The 19507-nt window shown below is 44.0% G+C and overlaps 1 protein-coding gene across 2 annotated transcripts in view; it reads right to left on the bottom strand.

The window, feature by feature from the left end:
- LOC310846793 (sterol O-acyltransferase 1-like) overlaps positions 1 to 19507 on the bottom strand; it is a 161066-nt gene that overhangs the window by 12336 nt on the left and 129223 nt on the right. For both annotated transcript variants that reach the window (XM_083743897.1, XM_083743896.1), the window contains 6 exons: positions 18504 to 18641; positions 9886 to 9944; positions 7259 to 7404; positions 7093 to 7152; positions 2883 to 2990; positions 846 to 1128 (listed from right to left, as the gene is read on the bottom strand). In XM_083743897.1, coding sequence (XP_083600023.1) covers positions 846 to 1128; positions 2883 to 2990; positions 7093 to 7152; positions 7259 to 7404; positions 9886 to 9944; positions 18504 to 18624 — 777 coding nt within the window. In that variant the 5' untranslated portion in view covers positions 18625 to 18641. The remainder of the gene's footprint in view (positions 1 to 845; positions 1129 to 2882; positions 2991 to 7092; positions 7153 to 7258; positions 7405 to 9885; positions 9945 to 18503; positions 18642 to 19507) is intronic.

The raw sequence follows: 19507 nt of genomic DNA, 5'->3' as shown, positions 1-19507 counted from the left end.
GGAGGGTAACTAACGTGGTCAAAGGTCTAGAAGCCAAGCTGTATGAGGAACGGTGGAAGGAGCTGGGTTTGTTTAGCCTGGAAAAGAAGAGAAATGAGGTATGATAGCCATCTTCAAATATCTCAAGGGATTTCACATGGAAGATGGAGCTAGCTTGTTTTTTTCCTGCTCTGGAGGGCAGAACTAGAACCAATGGGTTCAAGTTACAAGAAAGGAGTTTCGGACTAAACATCAGGAAAATCTTTCTGACAATAAGAGCTACTTGATAGTGGAACGGTCTCCCTTAGGAGGTTGTGCAATCTCTTTCCATGAAGGCTTTAATGCAGACACTGGATTGCCATCTGTCATGGATGCTTTAGCTAAGATTCCTGCACTGCAGGGGGTTGGACTAGATGACCCTTGGGGTCCCGTCCAACTCTACAATTCTCTGAGCAGGGAGACCAAAGCAGATTCAGTCTCAAGCCAGGTCTGCACCAGAATGCAAGAGGTCGAGATAATCAGTATCCTCCAAGAATGCTTCCATTCTCTCTCCTTCATCGTGCTCAAAAAGAGGGTGTTTGCAGCAAGTTATTAGTGGTTTAAACCACCAGTGTATCTGAAAACAGAAGTACCTACTAGATCTTAAGAATTATGGTGAGTTTCTTTTTGCATCTGACCATTTCTAACACCCTCAGGCTCAATCTCTTGGAAAAAATGAAAACTTGTCACCATTAATATTTCCCCAAGTCAGGCAGAAGCAAAAGTAGAATGTGTACACAAAATTACAGGTTAGCTAAGGACTCAAATCCTGGCATAAAGCAGCATTTTGCTAATTTAAGCAAACTAGCTCTCCACGTGAAACTCACCTGCTCAAGTATCACTATGAAAGCAGAGGCTGGTGGTAAATTGTAGGCAACGGCTATGTAAGCTGGTCCCACTCCAAGCCCAAATATCTGGAAGATCATGAAGAGACCCCCAAAGAAAGCGGAGCGGATTGTCTTGTGGGAGGAACCGTGGTAGCCCTGGGCCCACAGGAGGAAGAGCCCATAGGGCACAGTCAGGGTAGACAGGAACATGTAAAGCCAAGTGGAAAAAACGACAGAAGATTTGCCAAAAGCGTAGACCAGGAGATCAAACTCCAGCACCAACCTTCAAAAGAGATTCAAACACAGAAAATTAAAATCATATACTTGGGTTAAAATATATATTCCATCAGATTAAATCAGTAACAGCTAAGGAATTCTATAATGAAATTTGAGGTACTTTTAATCTTTTTTAGTATTCTAAGTTTTGTATGTTTTAGAGTATGGTTGTGATTTTTTCATGGTTTTCTTGTTTTATCTTTCGTAAACCGCTTTGAGGTTCCTTTTAGAATCAGGCAGTGTATAAATCTTATGAAACAAATACTGAACTTAAGTATACACCCTAAGGTTTTATACTGCACAGAACACTCTAAAGCAATAAAGCAAACACAGAGATACAGACAGATACAACCCCTACAGAGATCCAGGACCCCTTGGATAAGCACACGCATGTGGGAAAATTGTAGTTATTGTGGCATAGCCTGCAGCCCTTCAGTTAGGGCTCCACATCTTCCAAGACTTTGGATGCAGAACTTGGATTTTAAGTGCTGCTTGATTTTGACCAATGACTCAGAAACTACAACTAATCCAGAATGCGGCAGCTAGACTGGTGACTGGGAGCGGCCGCCAGGACCATATGACACCGGTCCTAAAGGGGCTTCACTGGCTCCCAGTACGTTTCTGAGAACAATTCAAAGTGTTGGTGCTGACCTTTAAAGCCCTAAATGGCCTCAGCCCAGAATATCTGAAGGAGCATCTCTACCCCCATTGTTCAGCCTGGACATTGCGGTCCACCTCTGAGGGTCTTCTGGTGGTTGCCTCACTGCAGGAAGTGAACTCACAGGGAACCAGGCAGAGGGCCTTCTCTGCAGTGGCACCCTCCCTGAGGAACACCCTCCCATCTGCGGCCAAGGAGATAAAGAACTATACAACTTTTAGAAGACACCTGAAGGTCACCCTGTATCAGGAAGGTTTTAATGTTTGGTGTTTTCCTATGTGCTGTAATCCACTCAGAGTGGCCGGGGAAACTCAGGCAGATGGGTGAGCTATTATCATCATCTGAATGCCTGATGGGTTTCTTCAAATAAAACACTGAGGCTTATATTCAACGCAACTCTAAATAAGCAGCCCATCACCGCAAGGATTCCCTCTTGTGCAACAGGACTCTCTCCACCTCCTCCACCTGCCTGTACCCAAACAAAGTAATACGTTTTCATTGGTTCAAATATTAAATGTGCAATGAGATTAAGGGCCACTATCTGAACGATAATCTTGGTCATTTGATTGCCCTTTTTACCCATTGCTGTCTTTTTATTTGTATATATTGCTTGTTTTATGTTGCTATAAAGGTAAAGGTACCCCTGCCCATACAGACCAGTCATGTCCGACTCTAGGGTTGGGCGCTCATCTCGCTCTCGAGGCCGTGAGCCGGCGCCGTCCGAAGACACTTCCGGGTCACGTGGCCAGCGTGACGAAGCTGCAGCTGGCGAGCCAGCACCAGCGCAGCACACGGAAACGCCGTTTACCTTCCCGCTATAAAGCGGTACCTATTTATCTACTTGCACTTAGGGGTGCTTTCGAACTGCTAGGTGGGCAGGAGCTGGGACCAAACGACGGGAGCTCACCCCGCTGCGGGGATTCGAACCGCCGACCATACGATCGGCAAGTCCTAGGCACTGAGGTTTTACCCACAGCGCCACCCGCCACCCTATGTTGCTATGGCCGTTGGCTAATGCGAATAAAGTTTATCTTATCTATTAAATGTCTCCAGTCCAACACACAGAAAACAAACTCCAGCTGATCCCTTCAATATTATCCTACCTTCCTTCATCAATAAAGTCTACTATGAGGGTGCTGAGAATGAACAAGATGAGGAGAGCGATGAACATGTGGTATATGGTCCGGATGTGTTCCACTTCAAATAGCTCACTGAGGGAAAAAAGGATACGAAATATATTAGAACATTTCACTTTGACAACAAACTCCCCCCAATCCAGATGCCAGGACTTCCAGTGGTTAAATTTAGGAGTTGAAAGTTTTTCCACCTTCAAATGTAATGTGTGAGCACTCTCAGTGTACAATCTCTCTGAATACTTCCTACAAAATCCATCTGTCAACATACATAGGACCATCACCACTTTTTTTTGGGGGGGGGGGGTTTAACCGTGGGAAGAAGTGCCTCTGCATAGGACAAAGAGATTCTAGAATTGTTTCGAACCAGCAGGCTGAATGCTTTGGTTCCCCCAACCCCCATGGGCCATTCTGACAGGTGGGGAGCGTGAATCATCTGCCATAACCATGACATCAGTGCAAGTCTTTTCCTTTGCCCGTACAGTTTGAAATCAAAACTGGGACAAGGCATTGCAGGCACCAATGGGCAACTCTGCCAGCAAACCCAGTTTCCTGTGCCTGCATGGTTTGAAATCAAACCACGTAAGCAAAGGCACAGGACTTCGTAGGCACTGCCAATCAGCTGACTGGTGGTGCCAGCAAACCTGCTTTCAGTAGGGAACTACATCTTTACCTGTCCCACAGGTCGACCTGGTTTGGGGAAGGTGGCCTTGCAGGTCAAATTAGGATGCCTGAGCAGGCCAGAAGCTCCACAGAGCTGCTCTAGACCTCATTTCACACAGACATCCTGCCATTTTGCACCGGCTGAGGCCTTTTGTAATCCCCACTCCATGCTATGTAAATATTAGGGTCTCAGAGGTTCACAGTGCTTTTTATTCATTTATTATTAAATTGATCTCCCATCCTGCCTCCAAAGGAGCCCTAGAGAATACAGGACTGTATCATATCCAGGGCTGAACCTACATAGGCCAAGGTACCATTACGTCATGGGTTCTCCTAGGCCAGGGGTCTGCAACCTTTAAGACAAAAAGAGCCACTTGGACCCGTTTCCGAAGGAAAAAAAACTGGGAGCCGCAAAACTCGTCATTATTAAAATAACTTTTTTGCCACTTTTTTATTATTTCTTTGTTTGACCCCTCAGAATTACTCCTCCTCATAGAAATAAACGTTAAATTAACAAGTTACCTTTTTGTGTGTGTGTGTGTGTGTGTGTTCTTCACTCCCCTTCAAAACAGTGACCAGCGTACATGCTCCCTTTCAATGCAGTGACCAGCGTACATGCCCCTTACAATGTAGCGGGCGGGCGGGAAGGTGACGTCGGGACGGTGCGTGACTAACGCAGGCACTGCCCCCATGCGACGTCACAGCCACAGGGGGGAGTGTCGGGGCGCACAATGCGCCTCCTCCCCTCGCTAGTATCCGCCCCGGAGCCGCGGCAAAGGTGTAAAAGAGCCACATGCGGCTCCGGAGCCGCGGGTTGCCGACCCCTGTCCTAGGCAGTATATAAAAGAAGTGAGAAACCTATATTGTTGGTTGATGGTTCCACATTACATCTACCAAAGTAACTAGGATCATGACAAGCCTTGTCTTGAGGAACACTTTGCAGGAGAGACAGAAAATCTAAGTGGCACACAGGCACACAAGCCTTATTTGTGGAGTACAACCCACTGGGAAATTCTCCTGCTCAGCTGAATGGAAGCTGCACAAGAGCAGTTCTTCCACAGCCTCTAATGTGGGGCTTGCACAGGATACCTTCCTAGTGGATTATGCCCCATGGGTCACAAGAAGCTGTCCCCCACTGTGTTGCCCTTGTCTCACATCCCAGAGGATAGGGAGTTTTGGTTCAGCAGTTGCTCATACAATTATTCTCTATATTTAGCAAAAGGGAATTTGGAAAATGAAGTAATTAAACAGGAAGTCAAGAAGAACTTAACAATTTCCCAAATGGGAGCTGCATGTTTACAGCTTGCAAAGCATTTTTTAAAGTCCCCAATACTGTTTTCATATTTTATGTGGAACACTATGCCTGTGGGAAAATGACACAAGTTAACACTAAATCCACTGCATTTTATACAAAGATTCACAGCCTTCACCTAAAGTAAGCGTAGGAAACATGGTGACCTCCACACTACAATTCCCATCATCCCTGACCACTGGCTATGCTGTCTGGGGCTGATGGGAGATGCAGTCCAGCATCATCTAGACCAGGCTTCCTCAACCTGTTTTGAGGAAGTTTTGAGGATGTTTTGAGACTACAATTCCCATCATCCCTGACCACTGGTCCTGCTAGCTAGGGATCATGGGAGTTGTAGGCCAAAAAACATCTGGAGGGCCGAGGTTGAGGAAGCCTGATCTAGAAGGCACCATATTGGCTGCCCCTGACTTAAAGAATGGCGACTTGGAGTTTTACTGACATATTGGGGGTGAAGGAAATAAAATTTAAACTGCAAAATACATTCTGGATTAACATGGCGAAGTCTGGTTTTGCAGCAAGAATTTGTTTGTGTTTTCCACATTTTATTAACAAGATCTAAATAAAAATACACTAAAAAGAGAAAGAAAGAAAGAAAGAAAGAAAGAAAGAAAGAAAGAAGCCCAAATGAACGGCCGGCAGAAACAACAGTTTTGGATCAGGAAAGCCCAAACAATTGCCAGTACAGTCATACCTTGATTCTCGGACAGATTGCATTCTGGGAGTTCGTTTGACTCCAGGAACCAGTTGAAAACCCAGGCACAGCTTCTGATTGACTGCAGGAGCGTCCTGCACCCAATCGGAAGCCGTGCCAGACGTTCAGCTTCCAAAAAATGTTCGAAAACCGGCATACTCACTTCCGGGTTTCAATTGTTTGGGAGCCTATTTGTTCGGGAGCCAAGGCATTTGAGATCCAACATACGACTGTATTGGATATTTTGTGCCCAAATCAACAAAATAGCTTGGTAGGCATCTTCTGGAACAAAACAACAACCTGACAGGACCTTCAACTGAGCCAAGTAAAACAACCAATAACGTTCTTATCTACCAGAGTTGGAACAAGGCACATCTTAATGCTCATCTAGACCTTGAGCATTTGTGCTGCAGGACTGTGTCCCTGAAACGTGATGGATTTCAAGAATGGAGGGGAAACTGGCATTCTGCTCCCAAGGAAAACAGACAAAACTGAAGTGCTTTTCAGCAACAATTCTAGCAGACTGGTTTGCTTAGAGCTGGAGTTCCAAGTATGGATAATTCTAACTAATATCTACTCTTCCTCCCAGACTCCTCAAGCAGTAGTACCAAAGTTTAATGTTACATACAGTGGTGCCCCGCAAGACGAACGCCTCGCAAGACGGAAAACCCGCTAGACGAAAGGGTTTTCCGTTTTGGAGGCGCTTCGCAAAACGAATTTCCCTATGGGGTTGCTTCGCAAGACGAAAAAATCTTGCAAGTTCCCTCGGGTTTTTTCGCTTTTCCCCCCTTTTCCTAAGCCGCTAAGCCGCTTAACAGCTGATCGCTAGAAGCCGCTAGACTGCTGTAGCGCTAATCCGCTAAGCTGTCAATGGGCTTGCTTCGCAAGACGAAAAAACCGCTAGACGAAGAGAATCGCGGAACAGATTCTTTTCGTCTTGCGAGGCACCACTGCATTTGCATTTGCATATAAAGCTCTTGCTACACCTTGGAAGAGGAACTCACGGACAGATGGCCTCCAGAAGGTCCTGGGTCCAGCCTCCAGTTTAAAAGGATCGGGTAAATTGCCATGGGAAAGGCCACTGCAATAAGCATTGGAAAGCCACTGCCAGTCAGAGTAGATAATTATGGGCTAGATGGACAGACCAGCCTGGTTCTATTAGGGCACCTGTTTGCTCATTGTGAAGCCCTTACTACTAGATAGGCGCAAACTTTACTGGAGAACCAGACCACCCATGAGGAGGCTGGATTGCTTAGCAATAGACACTTCTGGTCTGTAGATCAGTTTCTACAGAACAGCCATATCCATGTTAGAATCTGGGATGTGCAATAGCCAATTGACTGGAGCACTTAAAAAGATTAGGAATACCTGCTTTCAGTCTACACAGTATAAAAATGAATGGGATCCACTGGGAGGAAGAAGCAAGATAGGGAGACAAGCCACCCACTGGATCAAGGCAACTTTAACTTTAGCAAGGGAACTAGTGAAATTTACAATCTGATTAACATACTCACTCCAAGATAGACTTTCTAGCAACAAAAACTTTTCCATGTTCTGGAGGAGCTCTTGATCCTCTGTGAAAAGAACAAATATTCAGCAGAGTAGTTGTAGTTTTTTTAAAAAAAGAAAGAGAAATCAACAAATTGACTCTGCTTCAGACTCAGCCAAGAACCAACATACTTGCTTTTGAAGCCACCGTCTTTCTCTGAGCACACGGCTGAGAAGGCAGGGGGCGAAGACTCAAGCTGCACAGACTTTGCAATCAAGCCATTCACGAATTCTGTAAAGTGGCTGTCGATTCGCTGCATGAAAGCTGGCTTCATTTGCTGATAATATTTGGAGGGCGGAAGGAATAGAAAAGAGAACACCTTAAGTATAATTGTTAAGTATTGCCTGGTATTTGCCTGCTAAAATGGCATGTGACTCTTTACCTTCAAATGCAAGGCTGACTTCCTAACACCATGCTAACAACAAATCATGAACGTGTCTCATTTCCTGACAACTGACGACATATTCTTGGACCCTAGTCAAAGTCACAGCCAGTGGGGACAATGGTCAGCGCTGATAGGACTTCCTAGTCCAGCAACATCTGGTTCCCCATTTCTGGTTTAAGCCACCCATCAGCAGCTCCCCAAGAATGAGGAAGCAAAGTAGCCAACTGCAGAGCCTTTTTAAGAAAATCATAGTTAGCCTAGCTGCCTCCCATCTTGCTTACAAATAAACTCACTCATATCTGACAGAAATCTGACCAGAAAACTGACTTGTTCTGCAGGAACTTTTTGTTTGGTTTTTGTTATACTAGTCAAATACCAACCATATGCAAAACATGTTCTATTAGTCTATTAAATTTAAGGAAAGCTGACAAGTCCGAGAATAGGATATAAGAAGGCACCATGGTCACCCACAAAATGCTCAGTTCTGGTTAACTCCCCACCATACACACACAGATTCTTTAAAAATGAACAGCTAACAGTTTAGTGAAGTTGCTTCAGAGGTGGTGCCCTGGCCAGCAGAACCCAAGAAAAAGGTCTCTCACAACTCTTCCCAATGGAGGGAAGAATGTCTAAAGAAATTAAACAGGGAAACACATTTCACTTAGGATTTCCCATGCATTTTTAGAAGTTTAGCACTAAGATTGCTTTGATGTGGCATTTTATTTGGGCGGCAGGGGCAAGGGCAGCAACAGCAGAGAGGAATGTTCTTCCAGAGTTATTAAAAAACAGAAGCTGTGATGGCTGACATTAAGAAGAGCAAACAAGTGTGATAGGAAGTTTCTTGGCTGCTTTGCTGAGTGCAGGGTGTTCACAAAGCACAGGGTGTTTGTTTACAAATTTGTTTACAAATTAAAGGGCTGATTGATCTGCCATTGCCAAGCTCCACACAGTCAACAAAGAATGATGCCAAGAGAGAGTGAAAAATAAACAAAGAGAAAGAACCAAGAGAAGGGAAAGCAAGCGACAGGGTTTCTGCTGCACAGGGCAAACAGCACCTGAGCAACAACAGAGTTCTTGCTTTCAATGTAGCCCTTGGAATTAGCCTGGGGAATGAGGACACCTGCTGTTATCCATTCACATATTGCAGACACAGCCCCAAAAGGAAAGGACAGTGTGTACTTTGTGGCTCCTTTTCCCTGAGGCAGTTGACATGCTGGCAAGACCTGTTGGGCTTCACTGCTGCCTCACCTGAAACTAGGAAGATGTATCCTTCTCTCCTCTATTTGCCCACTACCTGGAAAAAGTCGGTAGGTGGATAAGATTCCCAGGGAAGCTTCTCCACCATCTTCCCACTATTTAATTCCTGATAAGTTCAAAGACTCAAAAGGGTACCCAGCAATAGTTCCAGAGCTACATGTGAATCCTCCCTACAGACCAAAGCAGTAGCATGCAGGAACAGCCTAACCCCACAGCCTTCCAGTCCCACTTTACCAAAACATGGAGATGCAGCTCTTGTGGCTCTAGCTGCACTAAATATGAGCAGCAATGCTTTGGCTAGTGATGGATAGCCAGTCTGTGAGACTTTCTTCTTCTTAAAATAAAAGAGTTTTATTTTTCACATACAACAGCAAATATCTGAGAACTTATCTGATTTCTCATGCACTCACAATTCTGTTTTCTCCTGCTTTTTCTTTTAATACAATTAAACACACATTTCACAAGATTTCTAAATGCATTTTGATATGCTTTCTTAGCGAAGAGCTGGAATATTTGAGAAAGGTGGAAGTGGGTGAATGGTTTAAGTTTCAATCTGGCCAGGAGGTGCAGATCAGGTTGTTATTGTTGGCATCCATCTGTCTCAAGAGACAATGGAGTGTGCCTCCGGGGATCAAACCAAATCAGGTTATTCATACTGGAATTCACAAAAAATGAATTCCTTAAGCATCCCACTTGCTAACAGACTAGAGGAGGAAAGCAGCCCAGCCACCTCCTGTGCCCTACAACAGCAGCTGAAGGTTTCTACGGCATCAGAGAAAAGCATGAACATTTGAAGGGTTGGAGATAATAAAAGCACAAAGGACTGTAATAGTTCAAATAAAATAAAATATCAGAAGCCCTAGTTTTGATATTCTCAGGAAGCATGATTAGATAGTTTAAAAGAGCTCACAGGAAAGTGAGCATTGTTTATGATTTTTGCATTTGAGGAAATCTTTCAGCAGTCCCAGACTCAGTGACTCCCAATTTACAGGATTTAGGATTTCTAACAGGCCCTTACTATGCATAGATCCATCACAGATGGGAGTTTGTTTGTTTTTTGCTATCCAGGGATTCCTCCTTGTCAACTCATATTAACTACAATTCAGATAGGTTTACCTCAGCTTCCACCAAAAGTTGCATCTTTCGAGTGACCAAATGGTCAATGTCAACACGACCTAAGAGAAAAAAACAAATCGTTATTGTAATGTAAATGATAAAGACAATAAATGCTGGGTATACGTTTTCCACAAGTATGAAAGGCAAAACAGGAAAAGTATGCAAACTGGAAATTTAGTTCCAGTTACAGATAGGTAGCTGTGTTGGTCTGCCATAGTCAAAACAAAAAAAATTCCTTCCAGTAGCACCTTAAAGACCAACTAAGTTAGTTCTTGGTATGAGCTTTCGTGTGCATGCACACTTCTTCAGATACAGATACAGTTTATCTGAAGAAGTGTGCATGCACACGAAAGCTCATACCAAGAACTAACTTAGTTGGTCTTTAAGGTGCTACTGGAAGGAATTTTTTTTGTTTTGGAAATTTAGTGTACCGTATATACTCGAGTATAAACCATTTTTTTCAGCACATTTTTTAATGCTGAAAAAGCCCCCCTCGGCTTATACTCGTGTGAGGCAGGCGGCGGTGAAGGGATAAGTGGCCCAAAAGGAGCACTTTGAGGCTGCTTGTTCTTCCTCCGCCACTGCCGCCACCACCAGGTTTGTGGTGTGGTGAACCGGCTTATACTCGAGTCAATAGGTTTTCTCAGTTTGTTGTGCTAAAATTAGGTGCCTCGGCTTATATTTGGGTCGGCTTATACTTGAGTATATACAGTATACTCCGGCCCATGGTGACCCCCGCCGCCCTGCCCGCTCTTACAGGCGTGGCGTGGGGACCCACTTCTGGGGCGGAGGAGCACCAGAAATAGCCTTTGTGTATGCGCATGGGCCTCCTCCGAACCGGATGTGCACTGGAAATAGGCTTGGAGTGCCTGTACGCATGCGCAAATGCTATTTCCGGTGCTCCTCTGACCCAAAAGTGCGCAGGAACTAGCATGTGCGTCCGCGTATGGGCGTGCGCTCTCCTGCCCTCCGCATGATCATCGCTGGGGACACCGGCCCGAGGCAAGGAAAGGTTGCCTGATCTACACCAGCAACCCAGAGAGTACATATAGAATGGGCTTTTGTGCCAGGTCAGCATTAATGTGCTACATGTCGTGTATATATAATTAAAAACTCTGTAATGCAAGACTGCATAGTCAACCTATTGCCAAACTTGGATGGAACCACAGGACAGAAAGTTGAATTGACTAATGTTCTTCCAGATTTGTCAGAAATGAGTCACTAAACCAGTGTGACAAACTGCAGAACTCATGGTCTATTTTATTATTACATCATCACAAGAAGAAACTCTTGACCTTTCTATCAGTTTAGTGGGCACATGTTGAATTAAATTCCAGCCCAAACTAGTGAAGGGAACATTCATATTACTAAAGGATAAATAAAGATCCCTTTTATTAATGAATTTCCCTTTAGCTTGCTTTTGAGGTGCTCTTAAGTATGAAAGAAGGTGCAGGGAATGGCTGTGGTTGTGCTTAAACTGCTGGTTTGGTAAATGAAGAACTTGCTATGTGAATTATTTAGCTTACTATATGAGACAAAATGGTTCAAATTGGAAACAATATACTTGGATAAACTCAGAATTAAACTGACAAAAAGCAACCAAAACAAAAAAAATTCCTTCCAGTAGCACCTTAAAGACCAACTAAGTCAGTTCTTGGTATGAGCTTTCGTGTGCATGCACACTTCTTCAGATACACTGAAACAGAAGTTTCCAGACCCTTCTATATAGTGAGAAGGTGGGGAGGGGTATTACTCAGAAGGGTGGTGGGAATGGGTGATTGGCAGATAGCTGTGATGAGCCTGTTGACGACTCTTAACGACTCTTAAACTTACCTATTGCAAAACAAAAAAAATTCCTTCCAGTAGCACCTTAAAGACCAACTAAGTCAGTTCTTGGTATGAGCTTTCGTGTGCATGCACACTTCTTCAGATCCAGTTACAGATAGGTAGCCGTGTTGGTCTGCCATAGTCAAAACAAAACAAAATTCCTTCCAGTAGCACCTTAAAGACCAACTAAGTCAGTTCTTGGTATGAGCTTACTTGTGCATGCACACTTCTTCAGATACACAGTCGTTAAGAGTTTTAAACTTACCTATTTAACGACTCTTAAACTTACCTATTGCAGTCGTTAAGAGTAGTCAACCCTTCTGAGTAATACCCCTCCCCACCTTCTCACTATATAGAAGGGTCTGGAAACTTCTGTTTCAGTGTATCTGAAGAAGTGTGCATGCACACGAAAGCTCATACCAAGAACTGACTTAGTTGGTCTTTAAGGTGCTACTGGAAGGAATTTTTTTTGTTTTGACTGTGGCAGACCAACACGGCTACCTATCTGTAAAAAGCAACCAGAGCATCCCATGAGTATTTCTTGTTAGTTATGAAGTTTAAATCATTATAACAAGGTTATTAGATAGATTCTTTATTGTCATTACACAAGTGCAACATTGCACAAGTGCAACGAAATTGGATGCCATCCCTTAAAAACAACAAAAGCAACACAACAACAACCAAACAAACCACATTCCAGCCACACCCACACCCACACCCATCAAACTCCCAGGTCACACTATCGAGTTACTGCATTTAAGAAGGCCACAGCTCTTGGATAGAAACTATTTTTCAGTCTATTTGTCCTTGACTTGATGTTTCTGTATCTCCTGCCAGAAGGCAGTAGTACAAACAGACTGTGTCCCGGGTGAGATGCATCCTGCAGGATATTGTTTGCTTTCCTAAGACAACGGGAACCGTACAGTTCTTCCAAAGATGGGAGGGGATGACCAATAATCCTTTGGGCTGTGGTTATGACCTTCTGGAGCACCTTCCTCTTCCTAGCTGTACAGCTGGAGAACCAGGCACAAATACAGTATGTGAGAATGCTCTCTATGGAGCCTCGGTAGAAGGACACCAGCAGTCTCTCACTCAGATTGTTCTTCTTTAAAAGTCTGAGGAAATAAATTCTCTGCTGGGCCTTCTTCACCAGAGCAGTGGTATTTGCGCTCCAAGTCATGCCCTGATCGATAGTCACTCCCAAAAACCTGAATTCCGCCACCCTCTCCACCCGTTCCCCGTTGATATACAAGGGCTGAATGTCCGCCTTTTTTCCCCTGTAATCCACCACCAATTCCTTGGTCTTAGTCGTATTAAGAGCCAGATTGTTCTCTCCACACCAAGCACAAAGCCGCTCCACCTCGTCCCGATAGGCGGACTCATCCCCTCCTGAAATGAGCCCCACCACCGTAGTGTCATCAGCAAACTTGATGATTTTGTTGCTGGAATAAATGGCTGTACAATCATACGTATAGAGAGTATAGAGCAGGGGACTCAACACACAACCCTGTGGTGAGCCGGTGTTAAGGCTAAGGGCTGTGGACATATGTGACCCTACTCTAACCCTCTGAGAACGTTCTGACAAAAAGTCCAAAACCCAGAGACAGGTGGAGTTGGAGAGTCCAATCGCCTCTAGCTTGGACACCAGTCTATGGGGGAGGATAGTGTTAAAAGCAGAGCTAAAATCCACAAACAGCAGCCTCACATAACTCCCCGGCTGCTCCAGATGGAACAGAGCAGCATGGAGAGTGGTAGTGATAGCGTCTTCCGTGGATCTATTTGCCCTGTATGCAAACTGGTAGTTGTCAAAAGTTGATGGAAGACAGGAAATAATGTGACGGCGCACCAGTTTCTCAAAACACTTCATGATGATTGGAGTCAGTGCAACTGGTCTGTAGTCGTTCAGACTACTGATTGTGGATTTTTTAGGCAGAGGAACAATAGTTGACGACTTCAGGCAGGGTGGGACAATAGACTGGTGTAAGGACTTGTTGAAGATCTTAGTAAAGACCCTCGCCAGCTGATCCGCACAGCCCTTCAACACCTTTCCCGTGATGCCATCAGGTCCAGCAGCCTTCCTCGGATTCACCATCCTCAATACCTGTCTCACCTCATGCTCCTCTACAGTGAATGAGGGGCCCCTATGGGCTGGTGGCTGTAATACCGGCGTCTCAGGTGGCTCCTTCTCGAAGCGAGCAAAGAAGAAGTTAAGCTCCTCCGCCAGCAAAGGGTCACCGTCGACAGCACCAAGGTTAGGTTTGTAGTTGGTAATATGCTGAATCCCCTGCCACATCTGTCTTGTGTTGTTACTCCTTAAATTATCCTCAATCCTCTGCCTATAGACCAGTTTTGCCCGTCGAATACCCCTCTTCAAGTTTGCTCTTGCCACACTGTAAAGCAGCACCTCGCCCGACCTAAAAGCCCTGTTCCTTTCCCGCAACAGGCACTGGACCTCTCTATTCATCCAGGGTTTCTGATTGGGGTAAAACCGGATGGATTTATTTACTGTGACAGTGTCTGTGCAGTGATTGATATAGCACAGAACTGCCGCCGTGTGCTCCTCCAGGTCTGAACGATCGAAAATGTCCCAATTGGTTCTCTCAAAACAGTCCTGCAGCTGATGGATAGCACCTTCAGGCCAGATTTTAACAGTCCTTGATATTGTGGGAGCCCGTTTCCTGAGTGGGATATATGCTGGTACCAGGAACAGAGACATATGGTCGGACTGGCCCAAATGTGGCAGCTGTAAAGCCCTATAGCCGTGATTTACATTCGAATAAACTTTGTCCAGTGTCTTGTCCCCTCTTGTGGGACATTTCACATGCTGATAGAGCGTTGGGAGCACTTTTTTAAGTTCAACATGATTAAAGTCTCCCGCAATGATGTGCACAGCTTCAGGATGCTTGTCTTGCTGGCTGCTGATAAGGCTCTGCAGGCATCCCAGCGCCAAGTTGGCATTGGCATCTGGTGGCACGTACACACCAGTTAGCATAACAGCTGTAAACTCCCTAGGGATTATTCCAGGTCACATGACAACTCTTTTCTTTACTTGAGTTAAAAAAGGGGTGAGCCTTTGACGTGAATAAGTGTTCACACCAGCAACAACTACTCCCAGGATGGGAAAGCAATTGATCACACACCCCATGTTGTGCTGCAATCTGCTTATCTGCACCCCCCAACTTCCTTAAATTCCTTCCCACAAGAGACTGGAGCTGTTGTAGCTGATGCTTTCTCAGGCACAATACTCTCCCTGCAGAAATTCAACAAGTCAAACTTTGCCTAGTATGAAAATAGATTTCTGGAGGAAGCTTACATTTTGTTTGTTTGACATCTTATTACTTGTGTATAGCCCCTAACCTATTTTTTCAGGTCTCCACCCCACCCAGAGTGGGACATAAGTTGGAATATGACATAAAGCACATGCAAATTGGTGTCCTCTTTTGCGAATTGGGTGGTGGGTCCAACCCATATACAGTCTACTGAGCCCAGACAAGAGAGTACACCTGACAGAGGGACACAGCTCAGGCCATTGGAAGAGCACATGTGTTGCATGCAGAAAACCCCAGGTTCAAGTTCTGGCATCTCCAGTTGAAAATGATGGGCGGAATTCAACATAGTGCTAAGTAGGGTATGTCTGTGGGGTATGAGGTTCACTCGTGCAATGACACTTTTCCCTCTCTCTTCCCCATGCATGACCCCTAGACCTGTTCTGAGGAGACTCCCCCAACCCTCCAGAGGAGATTAATGCGTTACGTGACAGGGAAAGGCTGGCTGGGCAAGTGGACCTAATTCTGCACACACAAAGACTTGGTGGAATAAGGTGGTCTGAAGAGCAACTGCCTGTCAGAATAAGCAGTACTGGGTCAGATGAACTGCTGGTCCAACTTAGTACAGTGGTACCTCGGGTTACATACGCTTCAGGTTACATACTCCGCTAACCCAGAAATATTACCTTGGGTTAAGTACTTTGCTTCAGGATGAGAACAGAAATCGTGCTCCGGCGGCGCGGCAGCCGCAGGAGGCCCCATTAGCTAAAGTGGTGCTTCAGGTTAAGAACAGTTTCAGGTTAAGAACGGACCTCCGGAACGAATTAAGTACCTAACCTGAGGTACCACTGTAGAAGACAGTTTCACACCCAGCTTGAATTTGAGTAAACATGTTTAGCAATGAATGCCAGTATTCACACCCAGGGGCAAATGTCTGGTACCTCTTTCAATAAAAAGTACAATGCAGAGGAGTAAGCTATGGTTTTGTATCTTGGCCAGGTAAAACTAGAGCACTAGTGAGAATACCCTACAGTGGCTTCACAGAGCTGAAGCACAGCTAAAAGAGAAACTATTCAGTTAAGGGGGAAAATACAATGCTAAGGTCAGATTATTAGCACGAGACAAACACGCTCAGAGTTGGCTGAGTACCAAGTTACCTGCAACACACAACATTATCTGAAGGAACATCAGAGATCTCTCTTCTTTGCCAAAGTGTTTATAGTATAGCCCAAGCATTAAGGAAACTCTGGCTTTAATGAGTTATATAAAAAGACTTACCTATACTTTCTCTTGATATTTGACTAGCTGTTTGTGGTCATTTTAACAGTATTTCACTGATGCTCATTTTTAATTGAGGAGTGTATGAAAGCTACTTTGGGACCCCCCACTGCCTGAAAAGCAGGCTAAAAATAACTGTGTAATTGTAACGTATGTAAATAGTAATGACAAGCCACTGAACGGATGGGAAAGGCAGGAGGGAAACGAGAAAGAAAAGTAACTTTCCAAAGAAAAAAAACAAATGAGCCTGTGTTTAATATTAACCGACTATGTCCTCTTCCTCCTCGGCTTCAATTTCCCCCTGCACATTCATTCTTCTGACACATCATTTGTGTTTGCAACACTAAGGAATGACCTGGAGTAACCTCCACCTTGGGAAATTACAATGGCCTTGCAAGTCCCAGACTACAAGACAAAGATCCCACATGCTTTCCTCAAGACAGATTAGTCACAGCTGAAATCCAACACTATTTGAGAGAAGGACAATGGCATTTTCAAAGCGCTTCCAGGAACACATACCCTTGCATATTATCTTTAGCGGTACACCAGCCCAATCCCCTATCAAACTCCAGGGGCAGAACATTCCGTTTCCATGAAGGCTTCTGTCCACCCAAAACCCAAGAAATGACATAAAACGAGATGCGAACTGAGGCAGATTCTTCACATCAGGCTTGGATTTTTAAAAACTCATTAGACCTTTTATCCGAACCAAAAAATGTGCTGAATTAAGAACAGGGCCGCTTAATAATAAGTTAGGCCCACTTAGGAATAAGTGGTCAAATAAATAAATAAATAATCGATCAATCAATCCAGGAAAAAAGCCTCTTTTGGCTCACTTCAGACATCACGCCAACCCATGGCTAAGGAAATATAAAGATGGTTTGGCATTTTTTTGAGATTGACAAACCACAATTAAGGGCCATCACTCAGCTTCCCGAAGGTCCTGTTCCCTGGAGACAGGGTCTGAGCTTTCAAACAGGACTGAGCTTACAAAGTTGAGTGCTGTGAGGATAGAAAACAGGAACAGCTTGAAAACACAATTTGCCAGCTATGCAAATTCATAATAACTCAATTCATCATTTCAGTTCTCAGCTATGGTTAGAATCCAGTGGTCATTGATATGACAACCCTAAGTGCATGACTCAGCAGAGGCCATCCCAGGCACCAACAATATTACACACCCACAACCCACACGCCGAAACCTGGCTTGAAAGCAGCATTTTTTCCTATCACAAATGATAAAATAGTTTGCAAGATGTTCTTTGTCATAGGGTGTGTGTAGCAACACAACAATTAATCCACTTTACAGATGTGCCAACAGGTCCAGAAAGATTGGAAAAACAAAATACATGTAACAAAGTTTTACTCATAGTAGACCCATTGGACATGGTGAACACTGGAAACAATCCATTATTTAAGAACGGAGGAAGAATTCGTATTTACTGTACTTCAGAACTTTTGTTCATTTGCAGATTCAAAATAAATCCACTGATAAATTATTATATTTATTCAGATAGGATTTCTGCAGTTACTGATGAAGAAATCTCATAAATCCATCTACACCAGGGATTGGCAACCTAAGGCCCGTGGGCAGGGAAAGGCTGGTTGGGCGAGTGGACCTCATTCTGTGCACACAAAGACTTGGTGGAATCCCACCCGACCACAATAACGTGGCCTGAAGAGCTACTGCCTGCCAGAGAAAGCAGTACTGGGTCAGATGAACTGCTGGTCCAAGTCAGTAGAAGGCAGTTTCACACCCAGCTTGAATTTGAGTAAACAAGCTTAGCAATGAATGCCAGTATTCACATCTTGAGGCAAATATCTGGTAGCTGTTGAAACAAAAACTACAACACGAATAATTTAGGTATAGATACGTTTCCTAGTCAGGTCATAAAAGTTCTCTAGAAGAATCCCCTCTGCTGGCTTCACAAATTTGGCACACAGCTAAAAGAAAACAAGTCAGGGAACAAATACAGTGCTAAGGTCAAGTTATTAGCACAAAGCAAACATGCTCAGAACTGGCTGAGTACCATGTTGAACTACACCACCAAGATACATGCACTGGGTTATAGTCAACAAAGTTTGATTCAGAATAAACCCACTGAACACGGTGAACAATGGAAACAATTGAATTCATATTTACTTCAGATCTTTTGTTCACATGCAGATTTAAAATCATTTCACAGTTTATCATTTCACCTGCTAAAGCAGGTAAGATCTCTGCAGTTACTGATGAATAAACCTCACCATTGCTTGATTGTGGCAAAGACCAGTCTGCATCATGCCTCTTTGACAAGTCTTCTTTCTCTTCTGCAGTCTCATAGGTTGATCGGCGATTCCTTAGGGAGATATTTTCTTCACCCACCATGGTGTCAGGCTAACACACTGCAGAGGACAAATTTTACTTGTATGAAGTACTTCAGCTTTTTATGACCATGCACTTATCGTTCTTTATTATATGATGTATACCGGTAATTACAATCATTCTAAGAAGCACAGTGCTTCTTTCTTTTACAAAACAAGTCCCTAGGCCTCCTGGCTGCCAGAAAACATTTCTAAATACACCACTTCAGGCTGATGAAAGTTGTGAAAGTAGAGGATAGGGTTTGTTCAAAACCACAAACTGTTCCCTTCACTCTCTGAACCAGCCTCTTTCAATCTTGGTTGGGTCCCCAGGTGTTGCTAGACTGCAACTCCCATAATCTCTGACCACTTGTTTTCCTAGCTAGGAATGATGGGACTTGTAGTCTAACAACATCTCAGGATGTATGGTTAAAAAGGCTGCCTTAAACTTGTATCTTTCAAAAGACTTGTTCCGGTTGAGTATTAATGAAGGTAAAAGTTGCAGGAAATGTTTTCTGACATTATCTTTGTTCCTTTAATGCCGTCAAAGGAAATCTTCCATAAAGGTAAGATTTCACCACTTGCAGCCCTTACGTTTAAGGTGATATGTCAGTTTAGAGGGATAAATCACACATACACAACACTTTTTTGCCGCCAATTCTGATGATCCTTGCTTAATCAGCAAAACATGAACAAGCCCTTTGCCCAAGCTGTGATTAAAACATAAAACATCCAAATAAGAAAACTACCTCAGAACACACCAGAATATTAATTAAGTCAAAGTTTGACACTAGTTTAATAAGCTGGTTTGTTCCAAAGCTGGCAACCAGAAATTCCTAGTTCAGATAAAACCAGAAAATGTGATTGCATAACTAAAGGTTTCCAGCTTTGTTAGCTCTTACCACAAG

This window comes from Podarcis gaigeae, assembly GCF_964106915.1.
Source record: "Podarcis gaigeae genome assembly, chromosome: 6".
NCBI lineage: Eukaryota > Metazoa > Chordata > Lepidosauria > Squamata > Lacertidae > Podarcis > Podarcis gaigeae.
The sequence above is the reverse complement of the archived record's forward strand: the minus strand, read 5'-3'. Positions and strand labels throughout refer to the sequence as shown.